Here is a 27,107-nt window from a genome sequence, read left to right as displayed (position 1 = left end):
TGAGTACAGACTTTAATGTCATTTGAGGGCCCTGTGGGGATCTTGATGCCTTCAAGACATACCCAGAGGAGCAATGATGTCACACAGGACCCAGGAGAGACTTCTGCCCTGCTGGACTGGGAGGCAAAAGCTGAGATACGTTAGTATGTCTAAAATGACAGTATGTGCAGCTGCTGAATTGAGCTTTCAATATCTGCCCTGGGCTCAGATGTGAGTTACCTGGTTTTCACACTAGCACCAAAATCAGTTAGTCTTACACTAGAAAACTCCACTGAACTGTTCTTTTGGCCTCCTGCAAGCACTGATGTGAAAGACCTCTTTCAAAGACAAAAATTGTGTTGCTTATCCAAATGGACTTAAATTTAATGTTTTTCCTATTGATTTTCTTTCTTAAATAAGCCATATTAGCAAGTGACTTTTCTGTTGTCCATTACATTGAGCTTCTCCACTCCACATCTTGAAATACAGGATCCTCAGACACTACTGATGATAAAATGGACAAGAAGAAAGTTGCTTTTAATTTCAACAAGGAATGTGTTCAGCTTATCTGGGTGCTCTGATTTTCACTCCTATGCTGACTGCAAATATATTCATCACTCTGCCAGGAGGTCAAAACTGAGATACAGCCTTCTTGGGTTGGCAAGATGACTACAGTTTAAAAACTGAAGGCTGGCTTTTGATCACAACTCTTAATATTTATTTGAGTACTAATAATTTAGTATTATTTTGGTGATGCTTGTAATTGAGTACTATAAATGTCCTTTCTCCATTTTATAATTCCGAGCCAGATTTTGGGCTTCCTGGATGTTCAGGGTGATGCTCAGGAGTTTGCCAGTCACTTTACTGACACATCTCCAAACATTTTGCCAAGGGAATAAATACTTCTAGTTGAAATGACTTAGTTCCTGTTTAATATTAATGCTAAATAGGCAAGTCAGTCTTCAGTAGACCTCATTGAGATCTATGTTCTTGGTTGGCTACTGGAATGTATATAAATACAGAAATCAGGAGGAGAGCTTCATTTTTTTATATTTTTAGAGGGATACGGTGTGAGAAATCAGCATCATAGATAAGTCAGCATCTTTTGCTTCTTTGATGCGATAACAGACTAAGAGTCTGATAGAGATTTTAAGTCAATGAACTTTCAGTTGTGGTTTTGCTAATCTGCTTTCAACCTCAAGTAGAGTTCTTGGGCTCACCATTATGGAACTCAGAGGTGTCAAATATTTGAACATTTGAATACAGAAAAACATTGGTGACAGAAAGAACCAGCTTCCTTTCAATCCATATCCCTTTAAGTGATCAATTACTTACAGTCACCAAGTATATTTTCATGTATTTACTTCCTTCAGTGTTTTAGTATTTTTAGCATTTAGAATTGAGTTTTATGAACTTCTGCAAAAGACAGCTTATTAAACTGAAAAAAAATGGAAAGAGTTAAAATTATTTTTGACATTTTAAATAATGTTTAGAAGTTTTCTGTAACTGTGTATACATTTTTACACTGAACTAGTCCCTAGTCTTGGCTAGGGAAAAAAACCCCACCACCACAACCCTTGGTCCCATGGATTTTCTGTTTCAAAACCCAACTGAATACTATAATGAAACACTATATAAAGCATTAACACTGCATCTATGAATCATGAAGATTTTTTTTTTACATAGACTCCTGAGTCATTGACCACTGCAATCACAGCTAAATCTATGTCCTATTTTCTCCAGTGCATTACCTGAACAAGGACATGCCAATGAGGAGACAATACTGACTGTGGAATAGTGGTCTATCAGCTGAATTGTCAGTGCTGAAACATGAGTAGCATGAACTATGCCTTTTTAGAAAACCTCCTGGTTAACCAAGGAAGTCCCTGATGACTGGAGGTTGGCCAATGTGATGGCCATCCAGAAGAGGGGCTGGAAGGAGAATCCAGGGAACTGCAAGCCTGTCAGCCTGACCTCAGTGCCCAACAAGGTTAGGGAATAGATCATCTTGAGTGCAGTCACATGGCACGTACAGACAACCGGGGGATCAGACCCAGCCAGCACAGGTTTAGGAAGGGCAAGTGCTGCTTGACCAACCTGATCTCCTTTTATGACTTGGTGACTTGCCTAGTGGATGAGGGAAAGGCTATGGATCTTGTCTACCTCAACTTTAGTGAAGTCTTTCATAGTTTCCCATGGCATTCTCCTGGAGAAACTGGCAGTCCACGGGTTGGACAGGTGCACTCTTCATGGGGTTAAAAACTGGCGGGGTGAGTGGGCCCAGAGAGTGATGGTGAATGGAGCCACATCCAGATGGTGGCTGAGGTTCCCCAGTGGGGAAATCCAGTGGGATTCCCCAGTGCTCAGTACTGAGGCTGGTCCTGTTTAATATCTTTATTGATGATCTGAATGAGAGGATCAAGTGCACTCTTGGTCAGTTTGCAGACTACAACAAGTGGGGTGGGAGAGTTGATGTGTTGGAGGGTTGGAAAGCTCTGCAGAGGGATCTGGACAGGCTGGATCCATGGGCCAAGGCCAACAGGATGAGATTCAATAAGGCCAAGTACTGTGTCCTGCTCTTGGGTCACAACAACCCCAGGCAGCACTACAGGCTGGGGGAAGAGTGGCTGAAAAGCTGCCTGACAGAAAAGGACCTGAGGATGCTGGTTGACAGGCAGCTGAACATGAGCCAGCAGTGTGTCCAGGTGGCCAAGAAGGCCAAAGGCATCCTGACCTGTATCAGCAACAGTGTGGCCAGGAGGACCAGGGAAAGGGTTGTCCCACTGTACTCTGCATTGGTGAGGCCACACCTGGAGTACTGTGTCCAGTTCTGGGCCCCTCATTTCGAGGAAGATATTGCAGTGCTGGAATATGTCCAGAGAAGGGCAACAGAGCTGGTAAAGAATCTAGAGAATAAGTCCTATCAGGAGTAGATAAGGGAGCTGGGGTTGTTTAGCCTGGAGAAAAGGAGGCTCAGGGGTGATCTCATCACTCTCTACAACTGCCTGAAAGGAGGTTGTAGCAAGGTGGGTGTCGGTCTCTTCTCCCAGGCAACCAGTGATAGGACAAGAGAAAATGGCCTCAAGCTGCACCAGGGGAGGTTCATGTTGGACATCAGGAAGAATTTCTTTACTGAAAAGGTTGTCAAGCATTAGAATGGACTGCCCAGAGAGGTGGTGGAGTCACCATCCCTGAAGGTGTTCAAGGAATGTCTGGACATGGCACTTAGTGCTGTGGTTTAGTTGACATGGTGATTTCAGTCAAAGGTTGAAGTCAGTGATCTTGGAGGTCTTTTCCAACCTCAGTGATTTTATGAAAGTGAGAATAACCTTCTCAATTTTTAAATACTCAAACAGTGTCTTAGAGTTAGCTGGCCTCTTCTCTGAACTGATAGTGAAAAATATATGTATATGCTTCTCCTTTTCTACTTCAGTAAGTGCTGCCTTATCCTCTTTGTTATTTAGCTTTGAACACTCTTTCCTTTAGTACTTCCAAAACTGACATAGTGGCCTTTTCAACTTACTGTCTAAGACCTGATATAAATTTCAAATAATTCAGTTTTAAATATCCTTTTAACACTGTTGTTCTTTAAAACAAAGAAGATTTGATGTATGAGTAGATTTTTATCTTATCCAGGGCAAGGTATTATTGTTATAAACAAGATAAAGATGATTGTCTAAAGTGCTGAAACAAAGTTTAAAGGGAAATAATAATTAACAAAGTCTTTTTTTCATTCCATTCCCTCTTTTGTCTTCCTGAAGTAGAACTGATTAAGATATATTGCTATCTGTATTTCATACAATAAAAATATCTCTGTATAAAAATAAAAATAAAACTGAAAGTTGTATCAATAAAAAAAATAAAAATAAAGTTGTATCAATAAAAATAAACACAGGCTAGAAGGCAAATACAATAACTGAGAATTTGGCCTGAGTGGTAGGTAAGGATGGAAAGATTTTTTTTATAAAAATAGTGGGTTTTTTCCAGAAAGCTGGAAAGACAACAAAAATGTTTTGTGTAGGAAGTAATTACATATTTTCTCTCATATGTGTTATGTTTGTACGTGTTGCGGGGACATGCACACACACACACAGTTCTCCCTAGAAAAATAATGCAAATTGATTTGGCATGGAAGCTTTAAAATTTAAACTGTTGAAGAGCTAAAATCACACAAAATTGTTTTCAATGCTGAATATGGAGCTAAAAGGGTTCTGAGCTTAGTGAGACATTCTAAGGAATAATAGTAAAATTTATTCATTAAAAAAACAGCAATGACACAAGATTTCACATCAGTTCACTGCAATTTATATTGTGCTTCCACATCTATGGCCAGAGAAAAATATTTTCAAATAATTTTTTGTTTTAGCAGGTAGTCTACCTGTCATACTTTACACTCTTCATCTAGTGTAGTTGTTAGAAAGAGGAACTAGAAATTACATTTTCAGTTACATTGTTGGACACCATCAGTAGATTGTGCAGCAACCAGAGTAATCATGGCCCAGGATGATCTGTACTGATTTGGTAATCCAGCCCTAGACATGTTTGAGAAGGTTGTTGAACTCTGCTTTTAGTGTCTCCATCACAGTGTTTAGAGTAGAGGTGGCATTAGACATGAACTACTACTTATATATGGTAAATGAAAATCCATACAGGTCTGATTTACAGTCCATCAATATTTTTAATCCTTTTTTGTTCTTCATTTGTTGACAGACTGTGTCAGGAAAGGTCAGAATCACTCTTCTGAGATGAATAGTCCCAAAATGAACAGAGCTGTTGGCCTTTTTTATTTTCCTTGTGCTTTTTCTTACTTTTTATTCCTTGGCAAGCAAAAGAACTAGCATAGAGATAGTATCCAGTGTTTTCAGTATGTCAGTTTTATGAGTGTCTGTGTCTTTAGTGTATTTAACTCAGTTAATGTATCAAATATCTCTGATTTCTGAGTTTTCAACCATGAATGATAGTCAGCAGGTAAAGACTAAGCTAGACCAAAGGGATTACAGCTGCATGGTAGAAAGAGTGTAGCATTCAGTAGGGGAAATTGTTGTTATTCCTTCTTGTTTCTTGCTGCAGTCTGAGATCACAACACATCCCTGTTTGCAGCACAAGAGTCTTAGAATATGCCATACATAATAACGGGATTTTTATTCTCTGTTTAATAGGGATTTTGTTATTGTGTTACATATCTGCATTGTTTTCATCACCTTAAAAATATGCAAAAAAAAATAAGCACAAAGGCTTGCATAATCAACTGAGTGGGTTTCTATGAAAGTCGTATTCTGAGATCTGTACTGGCTTTCTGTTACCTTCTGCGTGGATTTTAATCCAATGAAATTCCATCAGGCTCTAAGGGTTTAATTCAGGCAGGTCATCTGTCACCACTGACAGGCACTTCTGTTAGAAGGTTTTCACTTTAGGATGCTGATAGTAGTATTTGACACTCCTGATCCACTACAGTCAAAAGACAAACAGACATCTTTTCTGGTACATCCATTTCCTGGACCCAAGGAAAAGGAAAATATTTGTGAAAACAGGGATCTGTATGAGGTTTTTTTGAAGATTTGGGGTTCTGACTTGTTGCTGTGCTATGTGCTGATCAACATATCTCTGTGTCAGAGTTGCATTTGATTTTGAATCTTTATGTTTGAATAATTTTTAAAAGAAAATAAAAGAATATAACACACATTTAAGAACACTGAGAATACTGAGTTAGGAGAATGCATCTCACTGGTACAATGGGATATATTTAGTCATATGGGATAAAGTTAGCAGAGATATCTGACACAAAGATCTATTAGGTTGTCAGATAGTCTCCCAAGAGAAATGGTGGAATCCCTACTAATGGCAATATTTAGCATTTGATTAGAGAAAGCACTAAAATGTGCTGAAAGGAACTATCATATTTGACAGGATCTTCTAATAGATGATCTGTTCTTTTCCATTCCTAATTTCTCTAATTGCATGCTCAAACTTGAGGGAATAACAATTTAAAACTACCTTCTCAAGAAGTTTTAACTACTCTTTACTGTTTTGCTGGTTATGATATTCACAAATGAGAAGTCCCATTACATTCTATATGTTTTCTTTTAATTATACCTGGTCTTTCTGCATTAATTCTTGTGCAAGATTGTGCTAGTTGAGTTCACTCTTACATGTTTATAAAATCCAGAAATAAAATTCTGCGGTTCCTTTAATCCTTGTATGTCCTACATCATGCTAAACTGTAGTTCCTAGTCTGGCAATATTTGTTAGAAAATTTAATATTACTGTTCAGATGTCTTGAGTAGGTGCTTTGGATTTTACTCCTGTACAGCACACAGGACCAAGAAGAATTTCCTGGAACATTTTTATTCAACAGTGATTAGCAGCAGTGTAAACATTGCTGCATTCATTTGTAAGCAACACTTTTATAATAAGCTTAATCATTGTCATAAGCAGAAAAAACAATGAGTTCACCTCTTCTGCAACTGGTATCAACATTTAGTTTCCCTAGTGCTAGATTGATTTTCATAACTTTTAAAATCTAATTATTTTTCACAGTAAATTTCATTACATCAACACTTCAAAATTGAATTAAAAAAACAGTTTGATCAATTCAAACATATATATATTGATGAAACACGTTATTCAGGTTACAACTTAAAAATAAAATTAAATGTATCATGGTACTGATGAAATACTATTTAACTGTATGGCTTAATAGCAAATAAGAGCTACCATTTTTATGTCTTTTAAATACTACTGTATGGCCTTTTATAAAGTAAGAAAAATAAATGGAAGAGTTAAAATGTTTATGTAAAGAGTCAATAATTATGCAAAATGCAAAAATTACATACACAAGACAATTTAAATTTTGTTGTCCAAATTTATTTTCAGAAATATTTTTCTATAAAATTAAATTCTAGAAAATATGTGATGAACTGTCATAACAATGTAGGACATTTGGAATTTGATTAAGCAAGAGCTGTAATTTATGACAAAGGTATGGGGTGTCTGGCAAATATTAGGATATAAAGATTCCAGCATTGTGAATGCCTGAACTCTCATCTAGACCAGTTTCAGGATTAATAAATAAATAAATCTTTATTTACCTTGGGTTTTGAGCACTTTAAACAAGCTTGTGTCTGATTTCACTGTGAAGATTTGTTACTGTTATGTATTATTAATTCATAGAATCCTTAATGGTTAAATATATTTAAATAGAGGATAAAAGTGGATCAAAACCAGTAGTATTGCACAAAGAATTAACCTATGTGTTTTCTTTTCCTTTCTTGACATAAAAAATATAAGGTTATTTTTGTGGAATTTTTTTCTTCAATGCTGCAGTAAAATTGTACAGATCTGGGTGTTAATCATGAGGACTCCTACAAGTCTTTTCCTGAAGGAATTCTGTAAATCCAGGGACATGCACACCTTATAGAATTTGAGAATGTATTCACTAGAGCACAGTATCTTGCGTTTGGCCAAGTTGAATTTAAAGAGCCTACTTCCAGCATTAATAATACATCAGAGTGAAATTTGATTTAAAATTAAATGCAGTTCAGGGTCCTGTAAAGCACCTGTCAAAGTATTTCTGCTCTTTCCTAGTACCGCAGAATTTACTTGCACATTAAAAAGCAAAAGACAATCCAGTTTTCAAGGCTGAAAAATAAAAAAGACAATTTCTTGGATTTCCCAACCATTCAAGGCCTGGAATTTCATTTTTTAGATTATTATAGAGTTTATTTAACATATAGAGTTTATTTAATGTGTCAGGCACTGTGTCTAGCAAGTCAAAACATTGTGAAATGCTTTAAACCATCAATAAGTTGCTAAACTTGGGCTGAAGAGTTGTCATTCTTTAGTAGATACATGTAATTATTTCTGTGTCTATGATACACTAAACCTTACTGTTCCTTGGACAGATCCATCTGTTGCTTCTACAGCTGGGGGAGCATCAGGATGTACAAGAAGTTCACCATCTGCTTTGGTGGAAATTTTGTAAAAAGAAATATTAGATAAGATAAAGAGATTAAAACCAATAGTGGGTGTATTGCAGCCCATCGTCCCTTGGCAGCTGAAGGCTGCTTTCTACTCTATTCATCTCAGTTCACAGGAAAATTAAATCTTTCATTTAAGTGCCATTTATGCAATAAATTGTCACCAGTGCAACTTGATACTGTAATATATTATCACTCAAGTACAGTGTAAAGCAGTACAACTCATCAGTGAAAATAACAATTAAAAATCTTTTCTTTGGGGATGTCAGTCGCGGATAAATGCAAAAATGCAACTTACCACAGATACACAAAGACGTTTTGGATTATTTTTCATCTCTACTTGCTGCTTATTACTAAAATAAGGCATTTTATTGATATTGGAAGAAAGAGCTGTTTCTGTGAGACGTTTCTGTGGAATGGGAACTGAGTAAAGGATTGACACTGAGGTTAGGATACTATTCCGTAAGGAGAGGAAGTATGAAAAACATCACAAATAAATGGAAGAGGAAAGGGTTTCAGAGTTGATGACAGCAAAGTAAGGGGAGAGTGAAAAGTGCAACAAGTTAAATGTAAGCAGCAGTTGGTTATACAGAGCTTTGACACAAAAATTAGAAGTTTTAATGTGACTTCATGAGCGTAAGAGAGAAAACAGAAGTATTTGAAGAAAGATGTTAATCATATGAATGCTGTAGTATAATAATTGCAGCAGCAAATTATGCTGTAGGCCACAGTCGTGCAAATATGGAAGGAGTAAGAAAAATCTCTCTTCTATTAGGTTTTCTTTTACATTTTCATTCTATTATGATTTTCAGTACACTGAAATTTATTTTGCATTTAGTTGGAAAATTATAGAAACAAATAGAAAAGAATAAATAGAAAAGGAAAGAAATTAAACATACATTTAGGAGAGTACATGGCAAACTTTTGAAGTACCTGAGATTGTTTTACTGTGCCTACTTTTGCAGTGCACAGCTGTTTACTTCTGTGTCCCCTGTCTTATATTTATCTGGGTAGTAAATTTGTTCAGTTTCACTCATCTTTATGTCAATATTCTAATACCCCAGGGATTTCATAAGGTATGCATATCTTATGCATTATCATATGTATATGTCAATATTCTAATTGTTCAACATGAGATTTATTTAAACCATTGAAATAGGACAACATGAATGTTTTCTGCTTTGAATTTGTAAAATCTCCATGACAGTGATTATATTGAAATTTCAATTATATTTCTATGAGTACATGAAAAATGTTCATCTCTTTATGTTTTACCATTCATTTATAAAGATGTTTCCTACTGCTGGTGGGATTTTGTTGAGATCAAATGTGTTGAGATTACTTCATTGCCTCTGGTGAGCTTGTTATCTCAGCACTGTGGACTCTAGTTCATATATTGCGTTTATGAAGTCCCTAATATTAGAGTTCTGATTTTTCAATTGATTATTATTCCCATTTTAATTGCAGCATATTTTTTTATTATTATTACTACTAATTATAATTTTGATAGATATAGTGCCACTCTGCTTACTTTTTAGTTCATCTTCAAAATGCTTGGTAGATTTCCCAGTGCAGGGGATATATATCATCTTTAACAAACTGATGATATGTAGTTTTCCTTTTTTCTGACCTTGGAGGTATAGTTGAAGAATCCATGACCAGCTATGATAATAGGCATATGTACCTATGGAATAATTTAGTCAGAATTTCAGTTTCTAAATATGAATTACAATTTTAGGAATCCTTCCTCAGCAACAGACTAACTTCCCAGGTATTTCAATGAGATTCATCTGCTCTAATTGCATGTTTTCAACACTTTGTAGTAGATAGAGCAAAATTGCCATTTATTTAAATTATAGAAAATTAATATATTGAAATGTGTTCCTCTACATATACTTAGAGCTACCACCACTTTAGAATGATAGAATCATAAAATAGATTGAGTTGGAAGAGACCTTAAAGATCATCTAGCTCCAACCCCCCTGACATGGGCAGGAACACCTTCCACTAGATCAGATTGCTCAGAGCCCCATCCAACCGGACCTTGAACACTTCCAGGGGTGGTATATCCACAGCTTCTCTAAACAACTAGAACCTCACCATCCCCACAGTGAAGAATTTTGTCTTAATTTGCCATTCTTCCGTGTCCATTCACTGCATGCCGTTGTAAAAAGTCCTTCTCCAGGCTGAAGAACCCCAGCTCTCACAGCCTGTCTTTATAGGAGAGATGCTCCAGACCCCTGATCATCTTGGTAGCCTCCTCCAAACCTACTCAAACAGGTCCACGTTCTTCTTATGTTGAGGGCCCCAGACCTGGATGCAGTGCTCCAGGTGAGGTCTTCCAAGATGAAAGAGTGGAGCAGACCTATTGGCCAAGCTGCATTTGATGCAGCCCAGGATGCTTTTGGCTTTCTGGGCTACAAATATGCACTGCTGGCTCATGCTGAGCTTCTCATCAACCAACACCCCCAAGTTCTTCTCCTCAGGGCTGCTCTAAATACATGAGCAATAAATTCTTTGAAATGATGAACTAACTTGCATACCTTAATGTCAGTTATGTAAATCTAACACATCAACGCTGCCTCCGTTCAATCTTAAACATCCACTGGTCAGATTTTGTGACCAATACATCTGTTCTAGAACAAGCAGCAGTCACAAGTATTGAGGCCATGTTGCTGAGAATGCAGCTGCGATGGGCAGGGCACATCTCAAGGATGAAGGACCACCACCTCCCTAAGATCTTGCTCTATGGTGAACTTGCCACTGGCTGCCGCATGAGAGGAGCCCCGAAGAAAATATACAAGGACTCCCTGAAACAACATCTCAGCCTTGACCATATTGATCAACATAACTGGTCTACTCTGGCCTCAAATCGGGAGGCCTGGAGACCACCATCTATAACGCAGTTGTCTCCTTTGAGAACACACGCAGGATCACTCTCGAGGAAAAAAGGCAAGGCAGAAAGAACCGTGTCTTGCAGAATACACCATCTAAGGAGTCTTTCTGCTGTGCCTTATGTAATCGGATATGTCTGTCACGTATTGGCCTCATAAGCCACCAGCGTGCCTGTAGCAAATGTGGATAGAGCCTTCCCAAATCTTCGTTCATGAAACCTAGCCATGAAAACTAACACATGCATCCCGGGTTCCCTTTATAGTTACTGGAAAGAAAGTTCTCATTTAAAGAGTGGTTCAACTTGTTTTCAGATATGTCTAAAAAGTATTAATTATCGTTGAAAAATATTTTATTTCTACCCTGTGAGTCTTATGGGAATCTACAGGTTACTGGTAAACGACTGGCTTTTAGCTTCTAAGCTAAGGTGATACAGATGTGTGAGAAAGTAGGAATGTGGCCAAGTCACAACAGAAAAGAGAGTGAGACAGCAACAAAGAAGCAAGGTGAAGAAAAGACTGAAAACTCGGCAAAGGTCCCTTTTCTGAGAAAAAACTTCTACTTAATAGTTACAATTAGAGGTGGGTATTTATACCCTCACCTTCTCCCTCATGAGCTACAGTACTACTATTTGTGTGCTGCTGGATGCAGCTAATGAGAAGGCTTACTCTGGTTATCCAGCAGCACATTTTTCTTGTTCACATATTTGCCAAGTAAAGTATTGGGTTGCATAATTCACTTTATTTTGACTTACTGTTGTTTGTGTTTTGCTTATTTATCTATTTAATTAATTCTAAATATTTTGAAATTTGCTACTTTTAAAAAAGTTGGGCTATTTTCTATAAAAAACAAATAAGTTTCAACTTTCTTACAATGTATTTTATTATGTATTACTAGGACATACCTAAAATATTGTGAATAAAGCAGTTTTCATTAGAAGTATTAGAAATATTGTCCTTCTTGGTTTCACAGAGTTTTTCAGTACTCTGAAAAATCTGTTTTTAAGGCTATTCAAGAAGAGGTGATTTAAACTTGGTGCATTTGAGTGTGGGCTGTTATTGTTTGAAACAGGATCTTAACATTATGAAGTAAGTTCAAGTTTAAAGAGATCAGATTGTGTTATATTATCATACCCTTGTAACTAATGATACTTAAAATTTTGTTTGTATTTATAATATCTGTTTCAGCATCTGAAAATTTAAGAAGATTTGAGTAAATCTAAATAGTTAAAATAAATCCTTCTCAATGGTATTTTGAGTATTGAATCAAATTGATACTTAACTTTTTCTCAGTTGGTAGAATATAAGCCTTTTTCAAAATATGTCCCTTTTGGCTTCTACACCCCTTTTGCCCCTGACTATAATTTTCTTTATCAGTAGTAGAGTATTGAATATTTCCTCCTGAATTGAGTGTTCCTAATGCTAATTTCAGATGCTGTTTTGAGATTCTTTTAAGAGTTTTTCCTGTCTTCACTTTATGGGGAAAGACTGGTAAATATTTATATCTGCTCATTTTCAAATAAATCTTTTTTTTTTAAATTGAGCTCTATTTTAAATTTTTTCTTAATTTTCATCTTTTTTGTTATTATTTTTCAACTCTTAACAATACCAAAATTCCTCAAAATCATCCATAATTACTTATAAACATTCTTAGTCCCACTGCAGCTTCAAATGTACATTTCTGTTCTTTTGTCTCCAGTCCAAATCCTAGACATTGGAAGACTAACTTTCCTTTTCCCTGACACAAACTGAAGAGGTCTTTTTGGGTTTTTTTTATGATTGGGAAAGTTGTTTTAGTAAGAAATACCTGAGAAAAGATAGCCTGGCACAAAAACCTACCCTAGAAATGGCTATTGTCATTTGACATTGACATTGATATTTGACATTGACTATTTCTAATGGTTCCCCATTGCATTTTTTTCCAGTTTATTGTGGTAGGCTTTCTATTCTGAATGGTGGTGGCAGCTACCATTCCTACACAGGAAAAGAGTCTTCCCAGGCATCCAACCACATTCCCTTGAATATCCCTGAGAATCAAAATTCATCAGTAACTTTCAAAAGATGCTGTTCCCCTCAGGTTATGCTTATCTGCACCCTCATTAACCTCATCAAAGAACTCTGAAAATTTAGGGAATTGCTTTCTTCTCCTTCACTGAAACTAAATGGCTTGAACCTATCAACTTTTTATACAAGTTTTCTAATATTCTGACTAACGTGGAGATCTTGATCAGATCATGTCTGAAGACACTTTATCCGAGAGTATTTCTGCTTGAAAAGCACAGACCTCAATGAAAAGGCGTTAAAACTTAACATAGGAGGGAATGTCTAAGTGTTATATATGTGAAGATTTCCGGTGAAATAAATGAAACTGTAGAAATTTTAGAAGAACAAATGTCATATTCAAATCACTGACAGTGTAGGTAATCCTTTTTCCTTCAATATGCTGAGGGTAAAGCAAGCACTAGTAACTTACTTAGTTTCTCTAAGAGAAAGGCTCTGTTCCTATCACCATATATATAAAGAACATTTATCAATTGAATACAGTTTGTTTGTTTGCTTGTTTTTAATATAAGGCCTAACAGACCTAGAGAATGCATGAAGTAGTCTGACTCTAGTGCTGAGTAGAAAATTGCACTGCATTTGGAGAGGTTATCTTGGGTTCTGGTCTCTGGGTTTATACAGAATTGCTTTTGGGAACACCCTTCTCGTCACACAGAGAGCACAAAATATGTTAATTTGGACACCATCGAACTCATAGCTTTTGATCTCAACAGGTGAGAACTGGGTGTTTCATCTCTCAAAGTGCCCATCCAAGAAATACTTTCAAACATTAAAGTCGTAGGTTCTGGGGAGCTGAATGTTAAAGAGAAGAAAAATGCTCAGTGAGTTTAAGACACTTTAAGGATGTGAAAGGAGCTATTTTTGGGTCTCAGTTCTAGACACTTAAAGGCTTGGTAGGTGTCTGGGTACAATACATCATATTAAACTTTTAATAACTGCGTGTATGTACCTTACCTGTAGGATTAGGAGATAATTCTCCTACAGAATTACACAAATAAATGAACATTATCCAGAAAATAATTTTTCTTTATTAAAGAGATATTGTGCTTTTTTACTTTGTTTTCCAACCATTCCACTTGAACCATTAGCACTGTATTGACATACTCTGAGCCTTTAGGGAGGTTGTTAAAATCTATAGCATGAACCCACAGAGGTGTCAAATATTAACAAGTGTTCTCTGCCCTGCTGATGCTGAACATTGATCCATCTCAGGCATCAAAAAACTGAGAGAGCTAATTTGTAATTGTTGCTTTCCCCATTCTCTCATATGGTGGGTAAGCAGGCTGAAATGTCTTTCCTCTAGCTATTTGACTTTATATAGGAACTTGCATCATCCTCTTCTTCACCGTAGCAGGATCCTGCCCAGTAGCATACTAATTCATGTGGCTAACATCTGTCTCCTGGGTTTCACTGTTTCTTTCATCCTATCCTCAGAAGCAAGATTGTGTATCTAGCTATCTAATATTCAGTATATCACTGTAGTGTGCAGGGATATGTTTTTAACAGTACTTTTTGCTATGAGTTTATACTAATATTAACTATTACTAATGTTAACAAGTCAAACCGCTGCACTTCCACATGAAGTGGAAGATGATGAGGCTCGTGTGGACTTCAGATTCTAGGAGAGGCCATTCCCCAGTCCCAAAATGGGACTCTCCCTCCTGCTCAGAAAGGCTTTCCCTTACTGCAAGTTGACCTGGTGCCTGAGAAGTGAGGTCACCATCTGGAGTCCTGTCCTTCCTTCAGGCCATACAGCACTACAGGGATGAACTTTCCCACCTGGAATCCACACTTGTCCTTGTTGCTGGGTACACCAGAGGAACAGGCAGATTTAATATGTTTGACCTAAGGAGACATAACTGAATGCTTCCTCCATTGAATGTTTTCTTTAATTTGGGAGTGCCAGTGAAGTCTTGTTCAATACTATTATGGAGTTTATTTAGCAGAAATAATGAAGTACCAAACCAACGCTGTACTTTGGGTGGTTATGATAGTGTACTAGAGTGATTGTTTATTGGACTGCTGTTATTTTGGAGCTGCATCATGCTGTCCCTTCTGCCCAAATCTAACTAAATTTTGCATAGCTTGTGGGGGGGAAAAGTTGCCTTCTGCTGTAATTAATATTGAGTCAAAGATTTTTAAACCTCCTATTTCCTTTAGTACTTTCCTTAATGGGTTTCCTTATGACAAAAAAATGTTTAATTTCTATTTAACTAAAAATACTGACTCCTAAAAATCATAAAGAAGAAAAAAAAGTGTTTCCATACAACCTTCTTCCTACCTATTCTGTTGTCCTATCATACAAGAAAAGCATATTAAAAGGCATCCTTGGATTATATCTTTATTTATTTATTGTCTGGTTCCTGAGCACTCTTGGGTTCAGAGTCAGCTACAATGGATCATAACTACCCATAGTTCCTTCAGTGGAATATTCAGACATTAGATGAACTGAACCACCTCCTGAAGTCACTTATGTCTCTCTACCTTAGGCAGACTGAGCATTTGTCTGAGCGCTTCAGTAAGGACCCTTAAGTTAGATGGGAGGAACCTGTACTAAAACGTCTGTTAAGTTGTAACAGAAAAGCCTGACTTTAAAAAGAGTGGGATGCTCAGTGAAGGAAAAGGTGCTTACTCTAAGTTATTTTAAAATATCATAATGCATTACTTGCTTGCAAATATTGTTTCTCATAGATTGTTATGTTTTGTTTGTTTTTTCTTTTTTTAATAGATTGAATATTAAGATTTTGTCACAATAAAATTCTTAATAGTGTAATACAGACTGCCAGGAGATTATTATTTTTATTATCATTCATCAGTATTCTACACAGATCCCACTGGAGCACTGTGGTTTGGACAATGCACCACAGTTTATCAGTGAATAAGCTGAGTTCTTAAATGAGTAACTGATTTCTTACCCTTGCACTGTACAGGTTGTGCCTCACAATTCATAATTCTCTTCAATCAGCCACATATTTTACACAATACTGAGCAAACACACCATGCATATGTTGACGCAAGTTATTTTCACAGCTTGATAATATCCTTTGATTTATCATTCTTCTAAGCTGTGTTCTGTTTTCCCTTAGGGATACGATGATGGGTATGGGGGTGAATATGATGATCCAAGCTATGAGGCATATGATAACAGTTATGCTACCCAAACACAAAGGTAAGCATTTGTACTTTTACATTATTTTTTTCAAAGTACACTTTTCTCTCTTAGTTTTTCATATAAATTTCCGGGTTTATTTTCCACATTAAATTTTACAAAATCTCACAGTACTTTAAAAAGCTGTCAAAAAGTAATAATGGCAGTCAGATGTTATATACAGAGTTATTCAAATGAAACAAAAATTTAAGCAGATAGTTTTTAAAATTGGTGCAAAGTAAGTGTATTTTTTTACAAGCGATTACTTTATTTTCCTAGCTGATGTCATTCTGGACTTGTTTTTGCAGTTCTTTAGTGGTGAGAAGTGTTCAGGGGCATCTCATATTTATTGCCTTTACAATGATTTGAGAAAAACCAGAAGGAAATAAAAAAAAAAGTAGTTGTGATGGTAAATACCTGCTTCTGGTTGCATCCACCATCAAGGTAAACTGTAGAAGGGAATTACATGCCAGAATGCTGAAACTATCTGTTTTCAGCCAGTTACTTTCTCAGCAACTCTCAGAATTGATAAGTTTGGAAATTTATTTTATGTCCTTACAATGTGCAATAATGGGAAAAAAGTCACATTCACATCTTATATTGTGTCAATAAATGAGGCAACAGAAATTACCTCTTTTTTTATACACATACACCACATGCACTCATCCATTAATCTGACAGTTGGTCCATGTTTACTAAATATGGAATGACATCTTTTTCACGGTTAAGCTGGAGGATGAAAGGGTGCTTCAGACTTTTATTCAGAAAGTGCCTTTATGGGTTGCTAAGAGTACTCATAAGACTATGGAAAGGCAAACGAAATTTTGACAAGAAAAGACACAGATTTTAACTGAGTTCATGTGATTCTCACTGGGCAAGAAAGTGATGTATACATAACAGGGTTCTGCAATCCAAAGACCAGAGGACCTTACACTCGCTTTTTTGTTTAACCATCTATTTTTGTTGAATGCTCTGCTGATGAAAATGCCTGTCAGAATTACATTCAGCTCCAGAGCTGCTGTAGTGAGTGGTACTGGAGCTGATAAAAAATATTTTATAAGTATTTTTATAACCAGTGAAGTATATTTAAAAGGATTTCTCACACCTAAATGTGAATCCCATCAAGTACACTTTAACAACACTTTCAAGTAATTATACATTAATAGCTGCAGCCATCATGTTATTGTGTAGGTAGATATTCATGTTGTCAAATGTACTCCAACTTTTTTGAAAAGAGTTCAGCTCATCTTTTGCTTCAAGAGTGAATTGTCACAGGAGATACTGCCTCTGAAGTAAAAACAGTAATTACTTGGAAATCTCTCTGCTATGACATTGCTTTATATCATCTGAATTAACCTGTAATTTCTTTGCAAGTTGGTGTTCCAGGCAACTAAATGACAAATATATCAAGTTTATGAGGAGTGTATTATAATGCAGCTAGAACTAGCAGTGATAATTTGACTCAAGAAGGAAAATTTATAGTCACATAATCTAGTCAATTAAACAGCTATTAAGTTTAGTCATCAGATATGTTTTCTACTAACATGAGCTACCTCCAGGATACCTAATCTGTTTAAAATCTGCAACTAAAACATTTCCTTTTGAAATATATGACAGGACATGTGGTCACACTTATCCATGTTGAGTGGCACTTAATGCCACAAGTAGGCTATTGATTTCAAAAGAGCACTTTCAGAACCACAGACTTCTCACTTCAAAGATTTAAAGTACAAATAGACCATTAGATAAACAATGTGGATTTCTGTACCTTATTGGCCATTTAGCTTCACAGAAATGCCTCCCTACTGAGCCAAAAATAATACAATACAATGAAATAATATGACCAAGATATTTGGTTAGATGTGTATATCAAAGTGTTTTCTCCAAGTCTCAGATCTTGTTTAATAGTATACTCCAGTCATATGATCAAGACGTAATATCATGTGCAAACCTAAGAAAGAAGATAAGCAGTACTTCTTCAAAATACTTATTCATCTCATCCAGTGTGTGATTTACAGGAAAAAAATTAACGAAATCTTGTAGGCAATGTCCATACTTAGCCAGAAAATTATCCTAACTACCCTCTGCAGGGAGTGACCGAAATTCTAAAGCATGAGATGAGAAAAAATTGTAGTTAGTGGCTTAATGCAGAGCGCCACAAGGTTTCTATTCTTGTTAAGGGCAGAGTTTCCCATTGCTTTTTATGGTTCATTAAGGAACCAATGTGGAAATTTTTAGAGCAGGTGCAAACTCTTGTCTGACTGTCTGCCTGTGCGCATTGACTGAGCCTTATTCTCTTCATTGCTTCAAACAGAAGAATGTCTTGGGATGGGGGGGTCATGAACACATGGGTTGGGAGGCACAGTCTGAACACAAGCTGAATTCAGTGTACTTTAGAGCTGAGCACATAGTAAGTCATACCATGTTCCCCGACTTACCCCATGCACAGAGTGAAGATAGCGTTTGGGCAGACCACCACCACCACCTCTTACCCCTGCCTTTGTCTTCCTTTGTCTTCTTGTATCTACTTCCCATTTGCTCACCAGGGTCTTTCTACCCATATGTATTTCAATCCCCAGGGCTATTCAGATGCTGTACTTTCATGTAAAATTATCTAAAAATCTGTAATAAAGGTCAAGGGATGGTGTTGCAAGTCCAACAATACATTTTGTATAGGTCCTTCTCTAATGGACTTCTCCAGTCAAAAAGCTCTGTCCTTCAAACAGCAGTCCAATTTTTAGGCTAAAAATAGTGGGATGGGGTCACTTGTGGAAGAGATTGTGACAGAGCCTGAGAATCAGGTTGCACTGAAACCCACAAGTCTGTATGGTTGAATGAGCTAAGGGGCACCTCAAGCACACTTTGAAATGGACACAAGAAGCAGCCTGAAGAAAGAGAAAAGGACTCTCACTATGGTAAGTGCCACCTGTACCTTATTATGTTTAGGGAGACATTTTAGAAATGAGATTTATGGGCTGTGACAAATACAGGCTATATTGCATGAAGTATGTCCTGCTTTAAGTAGCAGAATATGTATTTATAAAGCTATCTTTTTCCTCCTTGTCTTCCTGTCCCATAATGACAACCCAGAGCATAGGATGGAACCTCAGGACAGAGATTTAACTGAAGAACTAGTTGCCCTTCCCAGGTGTGTCTATAACCATTTACAGGATTCCATGAAAGACTACACATTTACTGAGGATATTTAGAATCCCCACTCATTTTAGAAATTTGTTCATGGTGATTCAAAATACAGTTTTTAAGGTAATTAGTTTGTCCAATACCAAATAGAGCAAGGAAACAACCGTTTCAGTGGGCAGGAGAAGACATCAGATCTGACATACTTCCCATGCACAGTGTTGCACTGTACTTTGAATTTCTCCATGAAGTCTCCACGAAGTCTCTTTTTCCTCTCTCTTCCTCTCCCATCCATGCAGTTGTGAAGATGGCTTTCAGTGATAAGAGTGTCTGCCTGCCCAGACAAACTAAGAGATACTCAGTAGTTGTAATTTTCATACACTACTCCCTATGCACTTGAAAGTCAGGCAGAGGGCACTTAAAACCTTTCTGCCAGCTCCCAAACCTGTAGTCTGACAACTTTGTTTAAAAATATAAATCCTAGACATGCTATGCAAAATGGTAGAAGTGTCAATTTCCAACTCAACTGTAACATGGAAAATGTAGGAGAATCCTTTAAAGTTTTCAAAATGTAATACACTTTTTTATTTTCTTAGCAGGAACTTCAATTGTTCAGGATTCATGGGCTGAGTTCACTAGATCACCAGGAGAAAAGGAGAAAAGTTCTGTGAGGAAATCTAGAAGATCAGCCTCTTTGGTTACTCAGAGGTTGTTAGGAGATCAGACTGTACCACATGCAAAGTCTGGCAAAACTCCTCAGCCAAAACCAACAGAATAATTTGACAGAACTGGGTTCAGTTGCTGATTAATTACCTGAGAACTGTGATGGCCAGCACAGCCATCTTCAGCTCTGCTACCACATTTGTAGTCATTTCCAGTGACCTTTGTGTCTCTGCCAGCATGAACAGTTTCATTTCAAGGGTACTATTCTCACAGCCAAAAGAGATACTAAGGAAATCTGGGACTTACTGGCCAGTCACGGGATGAACCAGGAAGGGCATGTTCTCTTTAATCCACTTGCACATAAATCTTCCAGCTGTATGTAGTGGAAACAGTGGTGCCTGACAGGTAAGAGCAAAGGAAGCCAATGATGTTTGTCTGATGAAGCTTAAAATTTGAGTTTGATATTATTTCCCTGTTCCACAGTGTCTGGCATGAACGTTCACACATGAGTTCTGGGTTTTGTGAATAGTTAGATGATATAATGGCCATGGCTTCCAGGTCTGGTTGCTTGGCTTTTCCTTCTATCTTTTTTCTGTATGGCTTTTGTTAAAAACATAATTCAGCAGTAAAATGAGTTGCTGAGTGTGTGCTTTCTAAAGAAAGAAGAGTCTATGGCTCCCATCTTAGGCTGGAAATAGACTCGTAAATATCAGGAAACCCATCACTTACTGACGAGAAGAATAAATAATGCAGTGTTAAAAACAGGTGAAAATAGTGCACAACATTGCTGTTACAGATGCCATCCCACAGCGACAGAGGCCTCGTTGTGACGTACTGTCAGCCTCGCTATAACTGCAAGATGATGTAGGTAAAGAGCATTTCTCTTGCATGCCTGGACCCTGTATCACTAATGGCAGTAACCCAATGTTAGGGCCTTGAAGCAATTCTTGGCAAAATATTTACTGTTAGTCTTGCAAATAATTTATGTCATGCGATAGGCAGCAGTCCTACACTGCTACACGTTTTGTGCTGGTCCGTCGATCATTTTGGGCCAATGACTTCTTTTTGTTCTGTCAAACCCACACTGCAAACCCATCTTGCATCTGCTGAGCAAACTACCAAACTTCTGTTTCTGATGCAGAATTGCATATTATAGGCCATGTCATCTCTGAACTTCCCTTCTAAGAAGTCAATGATAGTACAGAATCTATACCTTAACGTAAAGAAAGATGGCATTAATATGTCTGAAATAAATTCTACATTTTTACATGATTTGAAGACTTTAAACCTTGTGTGTTAGATAACTGCTCAAATGGAATTATCGTAGAGAACTGAAGAAGAGAAAAAGAAAAGGTAACAGAGAAACTCAAGTTGACTGATAGTTTTCATCTAAATGAATTATATTTAATTCAAAAGATACAGTTATCATACCTATAGCTGTGCTGTCGTGTGCAACGTCCAAATTAGGCTCCTGTTTTTCAAAACTAGTAACAGAAATAAAAGGAGAAAAACACTGCCTGTGTCCACTTTCCTGCTATGACAGGTAGCTGCAATGACCATATTAATGTAGCATTATCCTATGTTCATAGCAATACCGATTAATTCAAACAGTAATAGGCTTTACAATTCTGATGCACATTCTTGTAAGGACTCATACCCACAGAAAATTTCAAAAGCATATTCAGCCATTGAAGTTGAATATATTACAAGTTATCGGCTTTGCAATAGAAACAAGAATAAGCGCGGAAAAAAGTTTCTTTTCAAAGTTCATATTATCTACTGTACAGCTTGTGTTTACGGTTTCCTTTTTTGCAGTGTGGACTGCTAGTACAGGAGCTTAAGGGATCACTTACTTATTTCTGATCTGATATGCAGGAATAGAACATGGACCACAATTCAGTCCATGTCACTTATGTGGCTTACAGTACAATCAGTTCAGTGCAAAGACATGCTGCAAAGTGATTTAGGAAGAATATTTTATCCAGTTCTATCTGCAGGAATTATTTGCCTCAGCAGGGTGTATTTTCCTGAACTTCAGTTCATCCTGGTTACCCTTGCTTGACCTCCAGATACCAAGAATTTGTAGGTACATCTATTTCTGAAGATGAGTTCTTCAAAAACAGTGCTGCAAGTAAAATAACAGACTAGTATACTTGTAAAGACAGCAGTACATAGTTCAGCTGGGCATACATGTTCTTTGGTAGACTCTACCCAGTGATCCCACTGGTTTTGACTACTTGCTTTGTAAAATGTTCCAGCGGATTAGTTGAGAGCTATCCATACTTAAATGAAAGAACTTTGTCCTTAGTTTAAAAATAATGGTTAGACGGGAATGTGAATAATTATTAATTAATTTAGTAAATTATCATATAGTTTCATCTTTTGGTAATATGATGAGAGGTTTGCACAATTCTCTCTCACCATCAAAATATTACTGGATAGAAAAATATGTAGACAAATGTAGTCCAAGTTGCAATAGGTAGAGTAGTTACACTAATTCATTGCAAAATAAGTTAGTTATTATTATTTTTTCTACTACTCACTCTCTTACCTTTTAAACACTATGCATTGTATTTATATTTTGTCATATTTCATTTTGTCTTTGTGCTTATATCCGCTTGTCCATAAATGAAGATTTCCCTGTATTTTATTTCCAACCTGTTGAAATCAATCAAGGCAGGAAGCCTAGATTATGACATTTTATGTATCTTCACAGCAATCTAGTTATGGCATTCATCATCAGAGACTGTTTTCTAATGCCATTTCTCATTTATTTGATTCAATGAGCAAAATGGAATCAAATTTCATTACTCTGAAGTAGAGAAAAGTTCTACCTCTAAAACTGGGTAGAATTCCTAAAATTCTGCATCATTCCCTTTGCAAATACTGTGTGTGCAGACATTTTGTATTATATTCTGAAATACTTGGTCATAATTCTGTGTCTATGAGAAAATGACAGAGTAATGTAGAACGCATGAATAAAAACTGCCATGTGCTAGTAAATGGCAGATTGGTTTCTATTTTGTATTTTGCAAGAAGTTCAGAACTCAAAGTCATCTTGCAATTATGATGGCTCTCTACTTCTATGCTTGTATAATTCTGCCTTCATTAGTTATTATATTTGTTAATTCAGATTTGCAGTAGCATGAAATCAAACATATGGAATTGCTGGAGACAGATGAAATCTAGTTTAACTTCAGTCATGTTGTAAGCTAATAAATAAATCCAGTAATCTGGTAATGGAGACATTCTTTTCTGTTAAAAGTATTGGATACAATCATACTTGATCTTTCAGAGAAAGGGAGACTATTGTCCAAAATATTCACCATATTATTCCATTAGTTCTAAAGATGTGTTCAGATGACTGTATTTGTGATTTAAGGCTGAATCCTATGAGAAGTTCCTTTGTTCAAAAGATTTGTCATCTTCCCTATAGATATAATGCTCTGTTAGGTAGAGATGTTCCAGTGAGTTTCAGATTCCTGGAAGGATTATTTCTTTGTTCATACATTTCTACTATGAAATACTATTTTCTAAAAATTTATTCATGTATTGCAATTCATGTGAATGCAAGTCTTGCTCACCTCTCTTCCAAGCAGAAGTATACTGCTTTGTGTAAATAGCTTTTCTTTCATGGCCAGGTGTCTGTTAAATCCTGCTGGCTCCCTCTCTCTCTGTGGGAGGGAGAAGCATTACAAACGCAGTCTTACGTAAAATGACTGCTATAACATTAGACAGGATCCTGTTAACATAGGAGCTGAATATCTGTTTGTACCAGCTATCCATGTTCAAAGTTGGGAACTCCAAAGATTACCGAACAAAAATTATGTAGGGAAAGAGGGAGATAATTGTATATAGGAGACCAAGACTTCAAAGGATCCATTTGAGAATGTGAAAAAGAATGAGTTGTCCCCCCTCTAAAATACTGAATCCCAACTGTAGGGATCCCTGTGAGCTATCCTAGGTGTTAGCTTGACTCAAGAATCTGTTGTCTAAAGGTAACCATGACTGGGATATATCTCTAAGAAGTGATAAAGGTTCACTTATCTGTACCTGTCTGAAGTATAGATGCTGATTGCAAACTGACAAAGGCTGGGAATCTCTCCTCAAGAGTGCCAGCCCTAAACTACAGTATTGTTTCCCTCTCATATTGTTGAGTACTTTGACACAAAGATGGAAGTATCTCAAGTTATTTTTACTTCATCAAAGGTTAGTGTGGAAGTTTTTAATCTGTTTCATTATGAATCTGATCTGTAGAACTTCACTGGCATCAGCTGAATCTCTAGTTTGCACCAATTCATTTATTTCACAAAAGAAACCTGATTATTATCTAATGGCAGAGTTATAACTTTGAGGTTGATCAAAAAGCTCTTTTTTAAATTGACCAAACATTTCCGAATAAAAGATTTCTGTATTATACTAAAATATACTCTCTGAGTTAAAAAGTACAACCATTAGGTGATGGGGTTAATAGTGGGTCTATTAGCTCCCAGGATGGAGATATCAACTGGGAAAAGTTTTGGGTGTATCCTTGATGATAAGGAAGTCAGTACGCAGCCCTAATGGAGAAAACAAAGGTAGGCTGTAAAGTTGGTAAGCCTAGGATGTGGGAACTGCAATAAGGCCTTGAGCTTTGCCAAATGTATCTCCCATAGATCCTAGCCAATGAAAACGCTATTGCTTGCTTACCTAAAATAAGGATACTGCTTGCTGCTAACAAGGGGTATAAAAAAGCAGATGATAAAATAAAATGAAGAAGAGAAGACATCTTTCCTGCACATAGCTGACTCCTTGTATCTTTATCGGCCATCACGACTCTACACTGACAATTAGGAAAGAAAAAAAATGTTTTTACAGGAAAATATATATGTTAAGTCTAGATCAACAGGTCTTAATCAAAGGCTTTCAGTTTTTTAGGATATATCAAGATAGACTACAGAACATACTTCTCCTGTACAGATTCACATATTAGCAGTTTTTAAAGCAGGTGAACCCTTTCTTGTACCTTTCTGCTTTGGCTTTAGAGAGTCCATTGTATGTCTACAACCACATTTTGTGCTCCACAATTAGAGAATAAAAGCTTACATGCACCTTTCACCAAGTAAAAGCAAAGAACAAAAGGAGAGAAAGGAAGAACTAAACAAAACCCACACACAATCAAAAAGTATGAGGGAACAAGAAGTACTTGAATTCTTTAGTTCTTGCAATGTTCTGCTGCCTTATATTACTGCAGCTGTAAGAACAGCCAGGGAACCAGATGGTAACATTGCTAACCCAGGGTGTTTTGCCAGCAGCTTCTTGCAGGAAGAGATTGGTCAAAGGCTAATGCAGTCTATTCATTAACGTCATGATTTTCTGTACCTATCTCCACTGACCTCTGAGTGGTGAACATCACACTTCCCCTGGGTGGCTTGCTGACCCAAGAGTCACAGTTTTGTGGCTTCAATCTTAACTCTTTTGTTTGTGGTTCTCTGCCTAAACCACCGTAGAGCACTGTGCAGCCTTTTGAGTAAAAACCTGTGTGGTTTCCTATGGGTGCTGACAGAATCAAACTGGGATTTGCTTTTCCTTTAACTAATGTCAATTTGAAAAAGTACCACTTAACAAGAGGTTAAAAGCCTCTCTTGGCTTTTAAGGTTTCTATTTAGATAGTCTCTCTACTTGGACCTTTGTCATATCATAGTAGCCCTAGATAATTCAGGTGGAATGCACTTAAATGGACCCTTATCTCTCAAATAAGGAACATCTTGTGTTGGTTTTTTTGGTCTTTTTTGGTTGTTGTTTTTTTTAAACTGATCTGGCTTTATCAGCATGAGAAGAAGAGATCACAAACTTATAGAAACTTTGATCCCAAGTCTTTAAAATTAACAGGTTCAAAAACATTAACCAAAATAAAAAGTTAAAAAAATAAGCCTAAATATGTTACAATTATGAAGATTAACCATATACATATTACTAATCTCCTTGCATACAGAATAGGAATTAGGACAGAGTCATACATCTTTGTTGTAAAAGTTTCATATAGATAGAGATGTAGATAGAGATCAGAGCTTCTCAGATACAAAACCAGTTAAACTACTTTTGAGGTACATGCCCCTGTGTATATCAATTTTTCCACAAGTGCTATGTATAGAAAGCTACTCAAGTCTAAGTCACGGCATATCAAGATCTCTGTTTCAGAAGCCTGATGTTAAAGTACAGTGCACATAAAAGCCGAGAAGTTGGTAATGAGTTAATCCTGTCTGCTTTATAAAATGTATTGCATCCTGCTTTCAGGTGGGTGCATGTACTTCAGTAAATTACACTTTATGTTGCTTGAAAGTAATGAATGCTAATGACAGATAATGGTGTTTTGTTTCCAATTAGCACTGCCAAGAGAGTCACAGGTTTCTAGAGCTCATGATCACTGTATTTTCCAAGAACAGTCTGAGAACTATAAAATTATACAAACAAGTTTTATTTATGCTGAATGTATTTCCTGATTGTTTCCTTCTCAGTTGGCCATAATGCAAATGAACTATGTCTCTCTGTAGTTTAAGAATTAAAAAAAAAAAAACAGTTATGTTTGTAAAGCCATAATCTGTCACACATTTTTATAAACATCACTTGTTCACTTTGCTGAAAAACAGAGGAAAATTTTTACAACTAAATTCATGTCATAGATTATAGTGAATATTCAGAGAGGTTTAAAATAGAGCAGACTAATGGATAAGGAGTCTGACTCACAAAATATGAGTTTAAATCTGGTATTTCATACTAAGAAATAAGTTTTCTTCACTTAGGTATTCTTCAAAACACTTTCTAATATGAGTTGGCAGAGGATTTGAAATGCTATTTTGGCTCAAATCTATGAAAAAGATGTCTTACAGAGGCAAATAAAGTTGGAGAACTTAAATGACATGTATGTATTGTGCTATGAATTATGTGTTTTCAGGAATGTAAGTATTGTGCTCACAGACATCAAATATGCAGTATATAACAAGTTACTTCCTTTCTACAGTTGCAATGCCTCTTATTTTATAATGGTGTGTGTATTAACTTAGTATTCTGTTGATAGTGTATTTTGGTTCCAAATGTTCACTGCAGGATTTTTATCTCACATCCTTATTTTCTCTATGATTGTGTGTTTTTTTCTCTAATAAAAATGTACAACAACAATAACGTAGCAATGGATTTTTTACCTGCTGTTGCAAGTCTTGCATTCTGCTGGATGTTATATTGATGGGTAACAGCTCAAGGCCTGCTCAGTGA

The 27,107-nt window shown here is 36.5% G+C and overlaps 1 protein-coding gene across 6 annotated transcripts in view; it reads left to right on the top strand.

Annotated features, from left to right (window-relative positions):
- Positions 1-27,107, top strand: part of KHDRBS2 (KH RNA binding domain containing, signal transduction associated 2) — a 365,578-nt gene that overhangs the window by 286,174 nt on the left and 52,297 nt on the right. For all 6 annotated transcript variants that reach the window (XR_007902822.1, XR_007902821.1, XR_007902820.1 and 3 more), the window contains exon 7: positions 15,994-16,076. Coding sequence is in view for 2 of the 6 variants with exons in the window: in XM_051777880.1 (XP_051633840.1) it covers positions 15,994-16,076 (83 nt within the window). In the remaining 4 variants the exon portion in view is untranslated. The remainder of the gene's footprint in view (positions 1-15,993; positions 16,077-27,107) is intronic.

The sequence above is a fragment of the Manacus candei genome, unplaced genomic scaffold (assembly GCF_025592945.1).
Source record: "Manacus candei isolate 608988 ecotype Guabito, Panama unplaced genomic scaffold, ASM2559294v1 h1tg000011l, whole genome shotgun sequence".
NCBI lineage: Eukaryota > Metazoa > Chordata > Aves > Passeriformes > Pipridae > Manacus > Manacus candei.
Note: the sequence above shows the minus strand (reverse complement) of the source record. Positions and strands in the feature narration are given on the sequence as shown.